Raw genomic sequence first — 21,007 nt, 5'->3', positions numbered from 1 at the left:
GCTTAAAATTCTTAGAATAAAATCTAACTGAAGTATATTCACATACATATTTTATGTTTTTAAGTTCACCTGAGCGATTAGGAACGCTTAAATGGTCAGCCATGACTTCCTAGGAATTCTATGGAATGAAGAACTCAACTAGGAATTCTATACTAGGGAATGTATAAGATAGAACACAGGCAAAATTCCAGTGGTGGTCAAATAAATGTAATTGGTTACTGTACTTAAGTATTTTTTTTCGTGTATCTGTCATTTACTGAAGTATTTCCATTTATGGTGACTTTTTACTCTCACTCCACTACATTTCAAAGTCAAACATCTTACTTTTCACTCCTCTACTTTATGCAAAATCTGTCGTTCCTTTTGTCTTATGTGTGCATAAAAACGCAATGCACTTTGTTTTGAGCTTGTTTTGACCTGTTGGACATAGCTACCCACTGAAAGCACATGATTCAAAGGCAGTGCAGCAGCATAAGTGCCTAGGCCAACATAAATGATGAACTAACCTAACTTTGTGTAAATAGAGCACAATATAGAAATATGTCCACATATGCAGTCGAGACTGACGCGGCTTTTTTCTGAATTTCTACAAACACCATTTCATTTTATAGTAAATGAGTTTGGGCTGGTTTATGTTTATGAACAGACGCCTACAGATCAACATAGTAAAGGAGCTCATCTGTGATCCTGAGTTTAAAGCCAGTTTTTATTCAACTTAAACTTGGAACTAAGTTGTAAATAAATCTGAAACTGAAACTTTGCTTGTGTGTAAAAAGTGATTTCAGAGCCACTCGGTTCTCCCTGATGGAAACTGTTTACCTTCAGTGTTTTGTGCTTATGATCATTTTAATAGACGTCAGCGTCACTAATTAATGACCTTCTATTAAAAGACTGGTTTACCAAGAGAGACGCTGGAGGACTTTCACCTGAAATGAGTTCACAAAGCGAGTCTTGTTATAAAAATGATAACAGGACATCAGAGCCAGAATTACTCTTTTAGTACTTTTACTTTTGATACTTAAGTAAATTTGAAGGCAAAAACCTTTGTACTTTTACTCAAGTGGAGGTCTAGAGTAAGGACTTCTACTTTTACTGGAATAATATTTTACCTTGGGTATCTGTACTTTAGCACAAGTACATGGTTTGTGTACTTCATCCACCACTGCCTAATTGCCTCAGTCATCCACGAGACCAGAAAATACAGCAATGATGTGCAACAAAAGGAATCAGGAAAAGGCTACAAGAAAATAGCTAACATTACTGGAACTTTCAGTGGGACCATGTTTGATTGTCAGATGAGACAATAATAGAGGTTTTTGGCAACAAACACCAGAGGTGAGTTCAGTGTGGACACAAAGAGGGACATGCAGAAAAGTAGCCCATCCCCACTGTGAAGTATTTTGTAGTACTTTGCCATGTGTTCTCCAGTCTCATTAAGCATTATAGGTGACACTAAGAGTCTATCTCTGCAAAAGGAGGCCACAGAAAGTGTTAAATGATGGAGTGTCAATAATTGTGGCACAATTATTAACAAATATTTATTTTCTGGTGAGATTTTTTTCTACCATTGCACTTAAAAAGATTAGATGCGTTACAATGATAAACGAAAAATGAAAAAGATAAGCAGTAAAAATGTTTTTATGGCCTGTGTTGTATAGGGTTCTCTGTAACACCAAAAGGGTTCTTCTACTGTTACAAGCTAGTCCTCGTAACAATAGCAGAACCCTTTTGTGGCTATAAAGAACCATTTTCAATGCATATGCATATGGTTCTATATAGCACTAAAAAGGGTTCTTTTCTATGGTTATGAGCTTGGCATTGTAAGAAAAGAAGAGCCCCTTTTGGTGTGCCATAGAACCATTTTCAAAAAGGTCCATACAGAACCATATACAACATTATTCTCCATTACTATTATTAAAGAACCGGTTCACCATGCTGTTACATGCCAGAAAGGCTGTCTGTTGTTTTTTTTTCTTTCCACATCCACTTTTTCCTTGCCCTCTTAGTCCCGTCCTATTACAGGTGATTGGTCAGACACAGGGACTGCTGTTAATGAAAGGAGCTGTTTCTGGAGTGAAGGCGGGGCTTCTGGTTCAAAGGTGGCCCATGCTGGAAGAAAGGAGAGAGAGAGCTGGGGAGAGGAGGCCTTGTTGTTTTTGTTTGTGGCTCAGCTGCTTGTCATTGCTTGTGGTGTTAATGTGAGCAAATGTGATTGTGCTAACCTACTGTTTACTATCTCAGTGTGGGCAGGTTAGTAAGAAACCCAGCAGTATTGATAGTTAATTGTTTGTTGTGTACACTAGCAGGATAGGCAGGAAAGCTGTTTTGTTTTTTCTTTGGCACCGTCCGTAGTCCACCTGGGTGTGTTGGCTATGTGAATTTATTCACCTTTGTACCTTTTTGTGGACCCTAAGCGTAGCTTCACTTCACTTTCGTGCTTTCTTTTTTTTATGTTCGTATGTTTGTATTGTTACGTGGATCAGATTAAATCTGATTAAGAGCAGCAGCTGTGTGTTTGTCTTAACTGTCATCAATAGTACTGGATTTTCACTCATCTCATGTTATGTCCTCTCTTACACCTGGTCATTAAAAACAAGTATAGAGAGCGGACGGTAACAATGCAAAGAACCAATTAAGCATGAAATGGTTTTAAGTACAACTCATGGTTCTAAACAGAACCATTCCCCCCTTACTACCCCTTAAAAAACAATCTTCAAAAGATTCAGATTGATGGAGAATGTGATGGCTATGGTTCTCCATAGCACCAAAAGGGTTTCTTTACTGTTACAAGCTGGTCATTTTAACAATAGCAGAACCCTCTTATTGCTATATAGAACGATATGCAACAAGCCTCACTACCCCTTGAAGAACCATCTTTTTAATAGATTCAGACTGATGGAGAGTGTGTTGTATATGGTTCTATACAGCACTAAAAGGGGTTCTTCAACTGTGACGGACTGGCAGCCTGTCCAGGGTGTATCCTGCTTTCGCCCAATGACAAGCTTGTCATTGTAACAATAGCAGAACCCCTTTTGTGGCTACATAGAGCCATGTTCAAAAAGGTTCCATATAGAACCATATGCAACATGCCTCTCTAACCCTTGAAGAACCATCTTTTTAAGAGATTCAGACTGATGGGGAGTGTGTTGTATATGGTTCTGTATAGCACTAAAAGGGGTTCTTCTACTGGTACAAGCTTGTCAATGTAACAGAACCCTTTCTGTGGCTATATAGAACCATTTTCAAAATGGTTCCATATAGAACCATACACAACACATTCTTCATCAATCCGAAGCAATTAAGCACAAAATGGTTCTATGTAGACCTCTCCATGGATCACCACCTTATCGTGGTGGAGAGGTTTGTGTGCTTGAAGGACCCTAGGAGCTATGTTGTCTGGAGCAAAAGCTCCTGGTAGGGTCTCCCATGGCAAACTGGTCCTAGGTGACAGGCCAGACAAAGTGTGATCCATAACCACCCCTATGAGGACAACAAAGCAGGACTTGTGTACCCTGCCCGGATCAGGGTTACCGGGGCCCCACCCTGGAGCCAGGCCTGGGGGAGGTGCTCGCCAGCGAGCGTCTGGTGGCCGGGCATTCACTCATGGTGCCCGGCCGGGCCCAGCCCGAAGGAGCTACATGAGTCCCCCCTCCCATCGACCCACCACCGATGGGAGGGGCAGTAGTAGGGGTGCGGTGCATTGTGGATCGGGCAGTGTCCGAAGGCGTGGGCCTTGGCGTTCTGATCCTCGGTTGCTGAAACTGGCTTTTGGAACTTGGAACGTTACCTCACTGGCGGGGAAGGAGCCTGAGTTGGTGCGCGAGGTCGAGAGATACCGGCTAGATATAGTCGGGCTCACCTCAACACACAGCTTGGGCTCTGGGTCCAATCTCCTTGAGAGGGGCTGGACTTTTTTCTTTTCTGGAGTTGCCCATGGTGAGAGGCGGCGGGCAGGTGTGGGCTTTCTCATAGCCCCTCGACTCGGCGCCTGTATGTTGGGGTTTTCCCCGGTGGACGAGAGGGTAGCTTCCCTACGCCTTCGGGTTGGGGAACGGGTCCTGACTTTTGTCTGTGCTTATGCACCAAACAGCAGTTCAGAATACCCAGCCTTCATAGAGTCCTTGGAAGGGGTGCTTGAAAGTGCTGCTCCTGGAGACTCGATTGTCCTACTGGGGGACTTCAACGCTCACGTGGGCAACGACAGTAAGACCTGGAGGGGTGTGATTGGGAGGAATGGCCTCTCTGATCTGAACCCGAGTGGTGTTCAGTTTTTGGACTTCTGTGCAAACTACAGTTTGTCCATAAAGAACACCATGTTTGAACACAAGGATGTCCATAAGTACACATGGCACCAGGACACCCTAGGCCGCAATTCAATGATTGACTTTGTAGTCGTGTCAGCGGACTTGCGGCCATGTGTACTGGACACTCGGGTAAAGAGAGGAGCTGAGCTGTCAACTGATCACCACCTGGTGGTGAGTTGGTTCAGGTGGTGGGGGAAGATGCCAGTCAGACCAGGCAAACCCAAACGTATAGTGAGGGTTTGCTGGGAACGTCTGGCAGAAGAACCTGTCAGATTGATCTTCAACTCACACCTCCGTCAGAACTTTGACCAGATATCGGGGGAGGTGGGGGACATTGACTCAGAATGGGCCATGTTCCGCTCCTCCATTGTTGAAGCGGCTGACTGTAGCTGTGGTCGCAAGGTAGTTGGTGCCTGTCGGGGCGGTAATCCTCGAACCCGGTGGTGGACACCCCAGGTGAGAGATGCCGTCAAGCTGAAGAAGGAGTCCTACCGGACATGGTTGGCCTGTAGGACACCAGAGGCAGCTGGCAGGTATCGACAGGCCAAGCGATCTGCGGCTTCAGTCGTTGCCAAGGCAAAAACCCGGGTGTGGGAAGAGTTCGGTGAGGCCTTGGAAAGTGACTTTAAGTCGGCTCCGAAAAGATTCTGGCAAACCGTCAGGCGACTCAGAAGGGGAAAGCAGTGTGCCACTAGCACTGTATATAGTGGAGATGGTGTGCTGCTGACTTCGACTGAAGACGTCATTGGGTGGTGGAAGGAATACTTTGAGGACCTTCTCAATCCCACCAACACGTTCTCCAGTGAGGAGGCAGAGTCTGGGGACACGGGAATAGGCTTGTCCATTACTGAGGCCGAAGTCGTTAAGGTAGTTAAAAAGCTCCTTGGCGGCAGGGCTGCAGGGGTGGATGAGATCCGTCCCGAGTTCCTCAAGGCTCTGGATGTTGTAGGGCTGTCTTGGCTGACACGCCTTTTCAACATTGCGTGGACATCGGGGGTGGTGGTGCCTCTTTTTAAAAAGGGGGACCGGAGGGTGTGTTCCAACTACAGGGGAATCACACTCCTCAGCCTCCCTGGTAAGGTCTATGCAAGGGTACTGGAGAAGAGAGTCCGGCTTATAGTCGAACCTCGGATTCAGGAGGAGCAGTCCGGGTTCCGCCCTGGTCGTGGAACACTGGACCAACTCTTTACCCTCTCCAGGATTCTCGAGGGTTCATGGGAGTTTGCCCAACCAGTCCACATGTGCTTTGTGGATTTGGAGAAGGCATTCGACTGTGTTCCCCGGGGTATTCTGTGGGAGGTGCTTCGGGAGTACGGGGTACATGGCTCTTTGCTACGAGCCATTCAGGCCCTGTACAAACAAAGCAGGAGCTTGGTTCGCATGGCCGGCAGTAAGTCAGACTTTTTCCCAGTGAGAGTTGGACTCCGTCAGGGCTGCCCTTTGTCACCGATTCTATTCATAATTTTTATGGATAGAATTTCTAGGCGCAGTCAGGGGATGGAGGGTGTCCGGATTGGTGACCTCAGGGTCACATCGCTGCTGTTTGCAGATGATGTGGTCCTATTGGGGACATCAGGCCGTGAACTTCAGCTTTCACTGGATCGGTTTGCAGCCGAGTGTGAAGCAGCCGGGATGAGGATCAGTACCTCCAAATCCGAGGCCATGGTTCTCACGCGGGAAAGGGTGGAGAGCCCTCTCTGGGTCGGGGATGAGCTCTTGCCTCAAGTGGAGGAGTTTAAGTATCTCGGGGTCTTGTTCACGAGTGATGGTACAAGGGAGCGGGAGATTGACAGGCGGATTGGTGCTGGGTCAGCAGTGATGCGGGCTCTTTACCGGTCTGTTGTGGTAAAGAAAGAGCTGAGCCATAAGGCAAGGCTCTCGATTTACTGGTCGATCTATGTTCCCACCCTCACCTATGGTCATGAGCTTTGGGTAATGACCGAAAGAACGAGATCGCGAATACAAGCGGCTGAAATGAGTTTCCTCCGCAGGGTGGCTGGACTCTCCCTTAGAGATAGGGTGAGAAGTTCGGTCATCCGGGAGGGACTCGGAGTAGAGCCGCTGCTTCTTCACGTCGAGAGGAGCCAGTTGAGGTGGTTCGGGCATCTTGTTAGGATGCCTCCTGGACGCCTCCCTTGGGAGGTGTCACAGGCAAGTCCACCAGGGAGGAGACCCCGGGGAAGACCCAGGACACGCTGGCGTGACTATATCGCCCAGCTGGCCTGGGAGCGCCTCGGAATCCCTCCCAGGGAGCTAGTGGAAGTGGCTGGGGAAAGGGAGGTCTGGGCTTCATTGCTCAGGATGCTGCCCCCGCGACCCGAACCCCGGAGAAGCGGAAGATGATGGATGGATGGATGGATGGTTCTATGTAGAACTCGTAGAACTCGTGGCTGAAGAGCCACCTTTTTTAAGAGATTCAGATTGATGGAGAAGGTGTTCTCTATGTTTCTAAAGGGTTCTTCTATCGTTAGAAGAATAAAAGAGACCTTTTTGGTGCGACATAGAACCATATACACATATTTCACGAAGAGTGAAATCAAAGAAGAGTGAGACACTTCCAACACCAATCACACCATTAGAAGCTCAAACTTAGACACGTGTTGTGGCGATACTGCAGGCGTTCGTTCAGAGGGGAAATTCCTCTTCATGCTCTGCGTTCACTTCTGCTGGGGTGTTACAAGCAGTACGGCGAGGGGGTCCGGCGAGGGGGTCCCTCCTCCCACCCCCATCCACTTTTTTCAACATGTGACATAACAACTTTCACCCTGCACCCAAGTACTGCCGGTCGTGGCTTACTCCACAGCGGAGACACCCACCTACCCCCGCCCCTCGTATGAAATCTCACGTGTCTCCCCTCCTTTTTGTTCTGTGGATCCGATTACAGCTCCGTGGATCTTTCAAAAGTCTCTGCTCTGCTGTGCTCCAAGCACACCTTCTCTTCCTCTCAGAGGCGCAGCTCGCCGCAGTGTCCGTTTGGAAGGCGCTTGTGTTTCTCTCTCTCTCTCTCTCTCTCTCTCTCTCTCTCTCTCTCTCTCTCTCTCTCTCTCTCTCTCTCTCTCTCCAGAGTTTCCAGCATGGCTCTGACCGGCTCTCTGCTGAACGCTGCTCTGCTGCGGGGTGTGAGCTCCACTCGGTTCCTCCTGCAGGTCTCTGCGCTTCACGGCTCGGCCAGCAGCCGCTCTCTGGAGGCCACCACAACCACAACGACAGCCGCCCCCGCCTCCGCCACCGCCCCCCCCGCTCAGCCCAGTCTCTCCGAGGAGCTGGCTGAGGGTGGCCGGGTCAAGAGCCTGCGAGAGATGCCTGGACCCAGCGCCGTCGGCAACCTCGTCGAGTTCTTCTACCGAGACGGTTTCAGCCGCATCCACGAGATCCAGGTGCCTGCGCGTTTCCCTTTAGGCTGCGTTTGTCTGTGACTTAGCAGTGCAAACTGCGGAGCCCCTAAAGCCAGTGCAAAAAAACTATTTGCAACGACATTACGTGCGCACTTAAAAAAAAACTTTGCGTCCCCACTCAAAATCCACTGCATTTGCAAGGGAACGCAAAGTCATTGCGAGAGAACGCAATTGCCATTACTTTACCCTTCCCTCAGTATCCCCTGTTCAGCTTCAGAGAGAAACAGGGACAATGTGTTGCTGAAACCTTGCTTTAAAATTAGTGGTTCTATTTAGAACCATGAGTTCTATGTATAACCATTTTATGCTTGAACAGTTCAAGATTCTTCAGATTGATGGAGACGGTTGTATAAGGTTCTCTGTAGCACCTAAAGGGTTCTTCTACTGTTAGAAGCTTATCATTTTCAAAACGGTTCCACATAGAACCGTATACAACATGACCCTTCAGACTGAATGAGGATGTCTCACCATGCATAGAACAAATTAAGCATTAAATGGTTCTATGTAGACCTCGGGGTTTTTAATAGAGCCATTCCTATTAGTACTCCTTAGAAGAACCGCCTTTTTCAAGAGATTCAGATTGATGGAAATGTGTTGTGTATAGTTGTAAACAGCAGTGAAAAGGTGTTGTCTATGGTTTTAAATTGCACTAAAAAGGCTCGTCACTGTAACAATAGCAGAACCATTTTTGGTGCTTGTAGCACTGCAAGTGCTACCCTGGGCTCGAGGAGGACGCTGGAGGCAGGGTTCATGTTTGCACTTCCTCTGTCTTTTGGTGCTGCTGCTCGTCTCTCTCTCTCTCTCTCTCTCTCTCTCTCTCTCTCTCTCTCTCTCTCTCTCTCTCTCTCTCTCTCTCTCTCTCTCTCTCTCTCTCTTTCTCTTTCTCTGTCTCTCTCTGCCTTGCATGTGAATCTTTGTCCCCAGTATCTGGCTGATAGATAAGGATGCCAGATAGCCATCACTACTGCTAGTAAGGCAAAAATCATGTCTATATTTTTTAGCCTCTATATCACTGACTAGTCAGGATTACTTTATTGCTTTATTTCTTTAGCACTGGCATGAACTTCTGTGTGATTCTAATGCTACAGCCAGTCAACACGATGCTGAGTAATTGGCATGTTACCTTCAGAGCTGCGTGAAGTCGTTGCTGCTTTGGCTGAGTTCACCAGAGCCAAGTGGCTTAAGGGTGACCCTGCATGAACTGAGATCCCTGAGAATTTGTTTAGCCATGCCAGATGTGTGTGTGTGTGTGTGTGTGTGTGTGTGTGTTTTAAGAATTTAGCGAGGCACAGAAAAAAAAACCTGAAATAGAGTTGAAGTATTTGAAGTTGTACCAGACATTCAAGTGGCGTATTTCTTCAATTTTTGTGTTGCAGTTTTACTGCAAATTCAGTGACGTCCAACTGAATAGTAATGGAATGGCCTGTTGGCCTATTAACTGTCTGCTGAGCTGCTCAGCCTGGAGTTAAACAGAACCTTTTGCTATTTTCTTTTTTATTCATGTACACACAATTTATAACAACAAACATCTGACTGTACTTCATATGCATGAAATTTTTAACTGCAAACCGAGAGCCCCCGTGTGGGGAAACTTTGTAATGGCTTGTGAGAATCTTGTTTTATTATTCACGTTGAGAGCGAATCACTAAGCTGATTAACAGAGAATTTTAAATTCGTTTTTCAAAATCACACAATCCGTTTTAATAGTAAAATTATGGCAGCCCAAGATTATAGAACAATAAACATGTTTGCTAAGCCACTCTTCATTTTTGTCATTACATTTACATTTATGGCATTTAGCTGACGCTTTTATCCAGAGCGACTTACAATTTGATCATTATACATAGGTAGGCTAAGGTGGTGTTAGGAGTCTTGCCCAAGGACCCTTATTGGTATAGTGTAGGGTGCTTGCCCTGGTGGGGGATTGAACCCCAGTCTACAGCATAGAAGGCAAAGGTGTTAACCACTACACTAACCAACCACCACTATTCATTACAAAATTTGCTGTTGAGTTCAATCATTACCTCCCCCTCTTTCTCAATTTCTCTCTTTTTCTTTTTTATTATCTCATAGCTGGAGCACAGCCAGAAGTATGGAAAGATATTCAAGTCACGGTTTGGGCCTCAGCTGGTGGTGTCAATTGCAGACCGAGACCTGGTGGCGCAGGTGCTGAGGGCTGAGGGCGTGACCCCTCAGAGAGGAAACATGGACTCCTGGAAAGAATACAGAGACCTGAGGGGCCGCTCCACCGGCCTGATCTCAGCGTGAGGCCCAGTTTCTTAACTGTAACTGTACTACTGTACAAAAAAGAAACAGCTTGAAATCATTTAGCATTGCTAGTAAAGGGGTGTAACATGACAAATATGATGATAGTTTAGGGCTAGATGGTTTAACAGCACTGATTATATACCTGCAATTTTCAGGTTTGAATGTTTTGTTAGATCTGGCTGAAGATGAGCACTAAAGTGACCTTTGTGCTAATACCGCCCCCTGTTGAAGAAACATCAGACTGCTAGATAGGAGTTTCAAAGCCGTGTCCATAAGCTTTACATGTTTTAAAAAAAACACACTGATTTCCGTCGTTATAATGGAGGTGCTCTGGAATTCAACCTTAGATGCCTTTAGAAAACATAATGCTTTAAGTTTTCGTAATGTTCCAAATTAGAATATGTAATGTTATTGATTTTAAAATGTTTAAAGTTAAATTTAAATTAGTCATCTGGTTCTGTCAGTTCTTTTTCCTAACATGGGTTTATTTCATTTTTAACCATTGTATGTTCTATTGCATTAATTAAAAGCAAAAAAAACCCTCTTTCAGTTTTTGGTTACAGTTTCCAGCTACATGTGTGCTACATTTCAGTTTTGGTCAAGAATTTTAATTTCTGTGCATCAGTAGCAACATAGAGATTCACAATGATGTAAGATTCATATAGTTATCAACAGATAATTAAATTAATAAACTAAAATGACAATATCCATTCAGCTACTTGTTACGGTGTGGATATTGTACATGTTTACAGGCTCAAAATGTTACAGATTTTCTCAAATTGTATGATGCATGCAGTTGTTCAGTGTTCTAAACATACTAACAGTGTGCATCATATTCAGAAAAATGCATTCTGACAATTTATCATAAACACAGATTGTGATGTTACCATAAATTTCCACTTTCTTTGAAAAATTAGTTGTCATGACTCTCCAAAATTTGATTATAATGACATGGAAAGAATAAATCAATGTCTGCTTCCTTCTTTCCAGCGAGGGTGATGATTGGCTGAGTATGCGCGGTGTGCTGCGTCAGCTGATCATGCGTCCGCGCGATGTCGCCGTTTTCTCTGATGACGTTAACAGCGTTGTGGTCGATCTTGTGGACAAAGTGCGCAGACTCCGCTGCCAGCAGCCCGATGGACTCACCGTCCTCAACATCAATGACCTGTTCTTCAAATATGCCATGGAAAGTAAGCGAGTTCAGTGCTGTTTCTCTCATTCATTAAAAGGTTAAAATACTTCTTCGGATGTTACAAGATTACATTGTGATTTAAACAACATTCATATACAGTCGTAATTCCATTATGGCTGAACGATTCCGGGGAAATTTCTATTTGTGATTTTTTTTATTTATAGATTTTTTTGGACTAATTGCGACTGCATTTCTGTTGCGATTATTTTCTATAAATTAAGTGTTTTTGTGTTTTTTTCCCCCAGAACACCAGAATATCCACTTTTTTATGATTTGACACTTGAACCTTGAATGTAGTGTGTCAGACTACCATTAAATTGTAGGTTTGGTTGCCTCTGATTGGCCTGGCTTATCTACTGGCAATTGAATTGAATCACAAGCTCTATGTTATTACATTAAATTACCTCACTTAAAACTTAAGACAATGTTTTTTGAGAATGAAGGCTATAACGAAAATTTGAAAATTGCACTCACTTAAATTGTGATTTTGACATAAAAATGGTTCATCTTTCAGCAAACAGAAATTGTGGGCTAAGATTCACAGGAAACTGTCATATTTAACTTTGTTCCCTGTAGAGGAAGTGTAAACTTATTTTAAATTGGAAACTCAACAAAACATATAATTTGCTAGGGAGAAATCAAACTGCACAAACATACTGGTCATATTGTCAAATCAGCACATGTTGATGGAGTTCCTAACTACATAAATTGGATCAGATATAGGCAATTCGGATATGAGCACTTTGCCACTTTCACATGCCCAGCTCATCGGAACGCGAGTAATGGGAGAGTACATTTAACTAAATTTGTGTGTACATGGAAGTGCACCTTTCCACAAGCACATGATCAGACATGCTCAGCTTGTATTATCCAACAGTGGCAGATTCTGTAAGCATTTATATCTTGCTAATTAATCCGACTTTGACACTTTGTGTCTATTTTTTCCCAGTTTAATAAATACTAAAATTTACTTCTGCACTTTAAGTTTGCTTTCTATGGAGGATATGTTAACTTAAGGAAATGTTTTTACTTAGAAAATTAACAATGTTATTTGACTGAGGTGCCCAAATTTGTCAATTTAATTTGCCTGCAGAAGCATGTTTAGATAATGTCTTGTCATACAGATTTTAAAATAAAGGTGTTAAACATGGTTGGCTTTGGCCTTATCTGCATATATGGTGCATAATCTGCACAAGTCAGATAAGTTACAAAGTACATTTTGGCCCTAGTGCCTTTCTGTAGTGCTTTAACCTCCATGGCAAAGTTCATTGGAAGTGAATTGTGGCACAACAACTTTTTTTTTCCCTTTCTTTGAAAAATGTACTCTCAGGTGTGGCATCTATCTTGTATGAGGCTCGACTGGGCTGCTTGGAAGATGAGATTCCCAAGATGAGCCAGGAATACATCAAAGCTCTGAATCTCATGTTCAGCTCCTTCAAGACCACCATGTACGCTGGGGCCATCCCCAAGTGGCTGCGCCCCATCTTCCCTAAACCCTGGGAGGAGTTCTGTAGCTCCTGGGATGGCCTCTTCAAATTCAGTAAGCATGTGGGGTATTCTGGGATAATGGGGATGTGGACTAGGGCCTGACCGATTAATTAAGCTTACACAGTTATTGGCCAAAATACTGCAGTACTTGTAAAGGTCTTTATATTGTAATGCACTTACGACTCTGATAGGAGTTCATATTTTACAACTCACAACCGTATCAGCAAAGCACTGTTTGATAAAGTATCAGGTTACGGGGAAGTTGGGTAATGTAAAGTAAATAACGCTAAAAACGTTTTACATGTTTTTTAGTTTATCACTTGAAAGTCAGCGGAAATGTAGGTAATGATTACGATAGCAGTTAGAATACAACAATGCTATGCAAGCTCTCTTTACTCTACTGCAACAAACAAGGTAAAATATCTCATGATAAGCTTCAAAGAAAATATCTAAGGTCTTTTACAAGGTTCAGAAGTCTGTGTTTAATTTAGAATAGCAAAAAATAATTCATACACCCCATAATTATCTTGGCACTAGCATACTACTCAAAATCACATAGAGACACATTGTTATTAGCATTAGGACTGAACACTTAATTGTGAATACAATTTTCAGACTGCAAGAGTTGCTGTCATAATTATATCCCACCTTATTTAATGTACAAGTTTTAGGGTGGAGAATTTAACCTAAAAACATAAAACTTGAGAACTGCCAGTCTTACAGTTCATCCAGCGTTCAGACCTCAAGCCTAAAAAAATGAATGTGCTGGTCTGCTTGAAGGCGAAAAAGTGCAAGGAGCTTAATGTACAAGTGTGAAAATCATAACTTTTAGCTCCTTAAAATCAGTATTAGTAACAGGATGTTCATATTGGTTGAGCCCTAGCATGGATGGCTTTGCCTCATCCTGAAATACAGCTTGTACTTGGAGCTAGCTAACAAAAAGCAATTGTGTTTTCTCAGGCCAGATCCACATTGACAGGAAGTTGGCAGAAATCAAAAGGAAGGTGGAGAAGGGCGAGGAGGTGGAAGGTGGCCTGCTCACTCACTTGCTGGTCACCAAGGAGATGAATGTGGAAGAGATCTATGCCAACATGACCGAAATGCTGCTAGCTGGTGTGGACACGGTAAGAATGCATGATGCCCGGTCTGCGTGGCAGGACTGAACCCCAGACAGGCATAAAGGGTCTTTTCAGAGATTTTTTTTTTTTAATGTAGTTCATTCTGGAATAGTTTGCTTTCTGCAGGCTGAAAAGCTGTAGTGCCAGGCCTCTGCCAAAGGCTGGACTGCTATAAACCCTTCTCAAAGGCCTTCCTGCTGTGTGTGTGAGCGAGAGAGAATGGGAATGAATGAGTGAGACTTTATTACAAAGAAGAGCAACTCGAAGCTCCTTTAGGGAATTTCAGCTTTGTTCTCATGAACTCTTCCTCAGTGGTCAAATCATAGCGAATCATTCAGGTCTCTGTGGGAGTCTGTGTGATCTTCAGCCCCTCCCTTCATCCTTGTTTTCTTTATTTTAACAGATTTTATCTGTTTTTCCTTCCCTGCAGACTTCCTTTACATTATCATGGAGCACATATCTACTGGCCAGGCATCAGACAGTGCAGCAGCAGATCTATGAGGAAGTGACAAAGGTGCTGGGTGGGCGGGTTGCAACCGCTGATGATGTTCCTCAGCTGCCACTCATTAGGGGGCTGGTCAAGGAAACCCTCAGGTGTGTGCCACTCATTTATCATTGGTTGAGATGGTAAATGAGTATTTTTCTTTTTGTTTTGGTAACTCGCTTATTTAAATATTTAAAAATGGTAATCATTTAATGATCAGTATTACACTGTAAGGGGGACAAAAGGTAGTAAACTGTGTCTGGGGCAGTGCCCCTCTTATTACTGGGGTGGTACCTTCATGGGCACATCTCAGTACCTTTTAGTCAGGGAACATAACTGAACCACTAACCCCTGAAATTATATTTAAGTTTGATTGACTCCACACACCCTATCTCGTCTCCAGCCTACATCAAAATGTAAGATAAGATAAGGGCTTTATTGTCATTCACTTCACATGTGGTACATGAGCTGGAACGAAACATTGTACTCACAGTCCAGTTAACTCCCAAATTGACAAACAATAAACAATAAATAGATGGTGCATAAAGGGGAGGACAGATAACAGCAGCATGGACCACAGCAGTATGAGTATGAGGTAGAAGGTGTACATCTTAATACTGGTAATGTATAAAGTGACATGTGTAGGCATGATATAGTGGAGGCACTGATTCAGTACAGCAGCAATAAATAAGTGGACATGAAGTGCCATTGCAGTGATTGTTCAGTTGGAATTTGAGAGTCTTACAGCTTCAGGGAAGAAGCTGTTTCTCAGTCTGGTAGTTTTGCTCTTAATGCTCCGCAGCCTCCTACCTGAGGGGAGCGGAACAAAAAGTGTGTGTGCTGGATGGGTGGGGTCCTTCATAATGCCAGTGGCCCTTTTCCTGCATCTAGAGGTGTAAATGTCCATGGTGGTGGGGAGGCTGACTCCAACATTCCTCTGTGCAGTCTTCACCACCCTCTTCAGAGCTTTCCTCTCTGCCACAGAGCAGCTTCCGTGCCACACGGTGATGCCGGAGCACAGAACGCTCTCCACCACACATCTGTAAAATGAGGTGAGGACTGAGCTCAGGAGATGTTGTGGATCCTCACAGACTGCGGCCTGTTAGTCAGGAAGTCCAGGACCCAATTACAGAGAGAGGTGCTCAGTCCAAGAGTGTGAAGTTTGTAAGCCAGGGTCTGGGGAATCATCGTGGTAAAAGCAGATGTGAAGTCCACAAAGAGCATACAGACGTAAGAATCCTTATTCTCCAGGTGGGTGAGGGCAGTGTGGACCACAGAGGAGATGGCATCCTCTGTGGATCGGTTTTTCCGGTACGCGTACTGATGTGGATCCCCAGTGACTCGATGTTGGCTTTGATGTGGGTCATAACCAGTCTTTCAAAGCACTTAGTGACTATTGGGGTGAGGGCTACTGGCCGATAGTCATTCAGTTCTGTCACTGTGGAGTTCTTGGGGACTGGGATGATGGTAGCGGTCTTCAGGCAGGTGGGGACAACTGCCTGGGTTAAAGAGGAGTTGAAGATGTCTGTCAGCACCTCAGAGAGTTGGTCTGCACAGCACTTCAGTACACGCCCTGGAATGTTATCTGGGCCAGCAGCTTTACAGGGATTAATCTTTTTAAGGATCCTCTTCACCTCAGTTTGGGTTTCGCTGAGGGGCTGTTCTCCGGGTGCTGGAGTGAGTCTGGTGCTGGGGGGTGTGTTTGGGTTCTCAAAGCAGGCATAGAACTTATTGAGAGCATCAGGCAGAGAGGGGTCCCTTGTGCATTGTGCATCTCTGGTGTTGTAGTCCATGATGCACTTGATGCCCTTCCACATGCTCCGTGGATCCTGGGAGGAAAAATGACCCTGGATCTTCCGAGCATATGCAGCTTTGGCCCTCTTTATGTAACGTGGAGCGAGGTAACGGACGCATGTGCAGAGGTAAGGGACTTTTATTGAGGGCAAATCCAAAATCAGGGTCATAACGGTCCAGGGTCAAAGAGCCGATACGTACAGATTGAGTTTTTGACATGACAAACAGCTGGAAACGGCAAACAACACCAACACGACGAGCACACAACGACCAGCGAAAACAAAGGGCAAACACAGGGCTTAAATACACAGGGGCAACGAGAGACAGGTGAAAACAATCAGGGGCGGAGCTACAAAACCAAAACACATGGACAGGACTGGGAGGGGCCAATCGTGACACTTTACGCCTGCCATCAGCTCTGGTCTAGCTCTCCTGAGTCTCTGTTAGTAGAGGCATCTGTTTAGCACAGTATGTGTATATAGACACAGACGGGGAACGGGCAACAGGAACGGACACAGACGGAGACACCAGACACAGGAACAGACGAAACAAAACGAGGACAAAAAAAAAAAAAAAAAAAAACGGAGGACGAGGAGGCACAACACAAAACGACGCCGAACGAGAGACGACCGGAGACACAGGACGAGGGAAACAAGAACGAACGACAGACCACGCAAAAGACAGGGGAACAGGCACCAAGACAGACACAGGAACGGAAACTGGTACGGAAACTGGAACGGGAACAAAAGGAGACACAGGAACGGGAACCGACACAGACAACAGTAGGGAACAGGACAAAACCGGGGACCGAACAGGGCAGAAACAAAGGAACAGAAACAGACACAGGAGGCACAGAAGGACCACGGGGAACAGAGACAGGAGAAACGGAAGGCCCAGGGGGAACAGACACAGGCAAGGGCGGGATGGGCGGGAACATAGGGGATGTAATGTCCACGGGGGCAGGCGGGCCTGCTACGTCGTCCACGGGGGCAGGCGGGCGGTCCGGAAGCGCAGGCTTGCCGCGTGGTGCGGCCACGGGATCAGGCTTTCGGGCTGGGGACCTCTGCGCCAACCTGGAGGAACACACAGACACTGGACCCACTCGGCCGTTCCCAAGGCTCACTCGAGCGATAGGCAGCTCGCAGTGGCGCTTGCGAACGAGCCGAGTTCCACAGATCGGGTCATCTGAATGCTCCTTCCGTCTGACCCCGTCTTGCACTGCAGGTCGCTCCTCCCTGCTGCGTTGTTCAAGCCGGGTGGACCCAAGGCGCTTATCTGAGCTCTCGTCGCCCGGACACAAGGCGGGAAGGTCCTTCGCTTTCTTGCGGGACCGACGAGACGCTCGTGTTCCCACAGCGCCAGGGGATTCACTCTCACTGGCGGGGCGGCGTTGGGACGCGGGTAACTGTTCCAACGGAACTGCCACAAGCCAGTGTGTCGCTTACCTGCTGCGTCCATAGGCGGCTGGTCGTTCTGTAACGTGGAGCGAGGTAACGGACGCATGTGCGGAGGTAAGGGACTTTTATTGAGGGCAAATCCAAAATCAGGGTCATAACGGTCCAGGGTCAAAGAGCCGATACGTACAGATTGAGTTTTTGACATGACAAACAGCTGGAAACGGCAAACAACACCAACACGACGAGCACACAACGACCAGCGAAAACACAGGGCTTAAATACACAGGGGCAACGAGAGACAGGTGAAAACAATCAGGGGCGGAGCTACAAAACCAAAACACGAACACATGGACAGGACTGGGAGGGGCCAATCGTGACACTTCACGCCTGCCATCAGCTCTCGTCTAGCTCTCCTGAGTCTCTGTTAGTAGAGGCATCTGTTTAGCACAGTATGTGCATTATTATGCTATGGCATTTTGTCTTTTGGTATAGGATTAGCTGCAGTGTTCAAATACAGCATTTATCTGCGTCACATTATTTACTCCATAAATGTAGGACAAAGGTCAGCCAAAATAAAAATAATAAATTGGCTGACTGCTGATTCCATTTGCCAAATCAGCCAATTCTTATGCATCCCTAATCAGTATTTTTCTAAGTTTATGAAACCGGAAATGAAGTAAGTTTGTTGAGCATTTCTATGTCTCTGTTTTAGAGCCAGGTGCAATCCAAATACATGTATTGCTGCTTTAGACGGCTAACCAGCTAGCAGGCTCTCAGTTCTATCTATTTCAGTGATTAAATTATGCTAGCTCGTTCTCAGGATCTGTAGGAAATGCATTTGTACCAATCTTTACATTTAACATTACAGCTGGTAATGCGGTACTAAAATGTAACCTGGTCGTTTTTACAGTTTTTGAACAGCTTAGAAAATCTATTATTTAGAATTTGTAAAATGGTCAAACCTCTTTTCTCAAGAGTTGACTATAGAAACTTATGCTAGGTTAGCATCTATGCTACTTGCTGTATTTTCTTTTGTTACATAAATAAATAAACATAAATAAAACTCAATGAATTAATAATTTGTTCAGCAGTAAATCAATAAATTGTCATTTACATGGAACAAATCTTGCTTTTTATTTTTTATAATATTGTAGAATATTCAAACATTTAAAATGTAATCAAATATTTGAGCACAGATAAGTCACAAGGTTTTTTTTTTTTTGGATCTGAACTCATCTTTCACTCTGTCCCCCCCTGCAGGCTCTTCCCTGTCCTTCCTGGGAATGGTCGTGTCACTCAGGATGACCTCATTTTGGGTGGTTACTTCATCCCTAAAGGGGTAAGATTACAGTGCCTGCTGGTGTGTGGGCTGTATAACTCAGCAAGCCCTGATGTGCCATTGCAAGATTTATTTGTCATGAAATGTTCACACAATATAAAACTCGGCTTGCTTTTTCATATGAAATGGGGCTAGAAATACAGTAGATTAACAGAATTGAGATAAATGTCATTGCAAGTTGGCACATTGTCATCTCTAACGTGATTTTCCTGCTTTATCTCAGACTCAGTTGGCTCTTTGTCATTACTCCACGTCTATGGATGAGGAGAATTTCCCTTGTGCAGAGGACTTCCGTCCAGACCGCTGGCTCCGCAAAGACACTTCGGATAGAGTAGACAACTTTGGCTCCATCCCATTCGGCCATGGCATCCGGAGCTGCGTGGGCAGGAGAATAGCAGAACTTGAGTTGCATTTGGCTCTGATCCAGGTGAGTGTGTGTCTGAACGTAAGAACAGAACCTGCTTGTCTCTGCTGGTAACCTAACGCTCTGGTCGTTGTAACTGAGCAGAGATAAAAGGAACTGTGTGTGACTCACTAAAATTTTAATAATATCTAGTGTGGTCCACCACTTCCTCTGGCAAGACTGGAACAGAATGACTTTTGACTCATATTGCGTCATTGTGCACTAAGGCAGGGTCACCAATGCTCCTCTTGGAGGTCTACCTTCCTGCAGGATTCACCTTCAGCCCAAATCTTAAATACCTCCTTCAGCTAATCAAGGCAATAATTTGATGGATCAGGTGGGGTGGATTAGGGTTGGAGCTGAACTGTGTAGGAAGGTCTCCAGGAGCAGGGTTGGTGACCACTGCACTAAGGTTAATTAAAATGACATCACCTATTTAGCCTGAAGTTACACTTTCAAATAAAAGGAAATATTGCCTTGTATTTAACGTCTAGCATTGGACACTATACCGAAAAAAATCAATAGTGTCAATTGTTGATCCTTATTATATGCATTTCTTTATGCAGCAGTGATTAGTGATGATTAGTGATTTGAACCTTGTAGAAACAAAAGGCAAACAAAAGAAAAACTGAACCAGTTTAACGTTGCAAAGAACATGCAGCATTTTTTTATCATAATCCCCTATATATCCAGGAGGTTTCCCCCAAACTTTACTTATTCTCCATAACTTCAACACTTCAAATAGCAAACTTCCCTAACTGTCCCACTGGTTTCAGCTGTTGTGAGCGAAACGCTAGACTTCTTCCTCCCTGTCTAGCAAGTAAAGAGCACACACCGCCACCAAAGTCACAATCGTTCAAAGTTCAAGGCTTTGCTGTTGTTGAATGTCATACAATTAAAATGCACATTAGATCTGTGCTTATGTTGACCCCTCTGTTTTCATCTCTTGCAGCTTCTTCAGAAGTTCCACATCGATGTGTCTCCCGTCACAGGTGACGTCCGAGCCAAAACCCACGGCCTGCTCTGTCCCGCAGTGCCCATCAACCTCAGATTTGTTGACCGCAAATAGACCCCCCATGCTGAATGTGTATATGTGTCTGTACTGTTTTAAGCTTTGTGAATGGTAGCGTCTCTTAATTTTTTTATTTTTCACAAGTCGTCCGGTTTTCAAATCTAATTAAAACTCACTTGCACTTAAGTCCCTTTTTTTCTAATTTAAAATCTTATTTTGTATGTTTTGATTTTAAAGATCAGCTGCTGGATATGCAAAAAAGCGTCTGATCTGATTGCTGAGTGAACCACTTGTGGGGTTATGTCAAGTTCTGATAGTGATTTAGTGCCTTTTTGCCTTTTATGGCTTCGTTTCTATAAGCTTTGCAAAGATCTGAGTGGTGGCAAAATGGTGACTGGACAAAATAGTCACAAGCTAGTTTACCTAAAATATGCCAAATTAGCATGCTGTTTAACGTAAGGTTTTTTGGGAGATTTCAGAGAGCTGAATGTTGAAGAGCAGGGTTGGTAGTGAGGGGGGAAAGGGGAGAGTACTGGGCACAAAAAATGGAAAAGCTCCTTTTGGGAATATTTGTAGTTTACAAGGATGTTTTTTTTTTTTGGGGGGGGGGGGGGGGGGGGGGGCTTCTTATGACTTGATCAGCATTAATATGATTTTATACAGCATTTTCTATTAATTATAATACTGTGCATGAAGTTTGTTGGTTTTGCTCTTACAGATGAAGAGCAGCATTGAAGTCCTTTTTAATTATATTTATAAAGCGCTCGTATGTCTGTGAAATGATTTGAATTGTGAATTCTCTTGTCTGTAGTT

At 44.6% G+C, this 21,007-nt stretch overlaps 1 protein-coding gene across 1 annotated transcript; it reads left to right on the top strand.

The window, feature by feature from the left end:
• The first annotated feature begins 7,184 nt into the window (after nucleotides 1-7,184).
• LOC108430031 (cytochrome P450 27C1) lies at nucleotides 7,185-20,758 on the top strand. The gene is made up of 9 exons (XM_017702173.2): nucleotides 7,185-7,681; nucleotides 9,773-9,963; nucleotides 10,958-11,157; nucleotides 12,490-12,699; nucleotides 13,608-13,771; nucleotides 14,196-14,359; nucleotides 18,701-18,779; nucleotides 19,003-19,206; nucleotides 20,135-20,758. The coding sequence occupies exons 1-9, from the start codon at nucleotides 7,379-7,381 to the stop codon at nucleotides 20,249-20,251; spliced, it is 1,632 nt and encodes a 543-aa protein (XP_017557662.2). The 5' UTR covers nucleotides 7,185-7,378; the 3' UTR covers nucleotides 20,252-20,758.
• The last annotated feature ends 249 nt before the right edge of the window (nucleotides 20,759-21,007 follow it).

This window comes from Pygocentrus nattereri, chromosome 30 (genome assembly GCF_015220715.1).
Source record: "Pygocentrus nattereri isolate fPygNat1 chromosome 30, fPygNat1.pri, whole genome shotgun sequence".
In the NCBI taxonomy this organism is placed as follows: domain Eukaryota; kingdom Metazoa; phylum Chordata; class Actinopteri; order Characiformes; family Serrasalmidae; genus Pygocentrus; species Pygocentrus nattereri.
The sequence above is the reverse complement of the archived record's forward strand: the minus strand, read 5'-3'. Positions and strand labels throughout refer to the sequence as shown.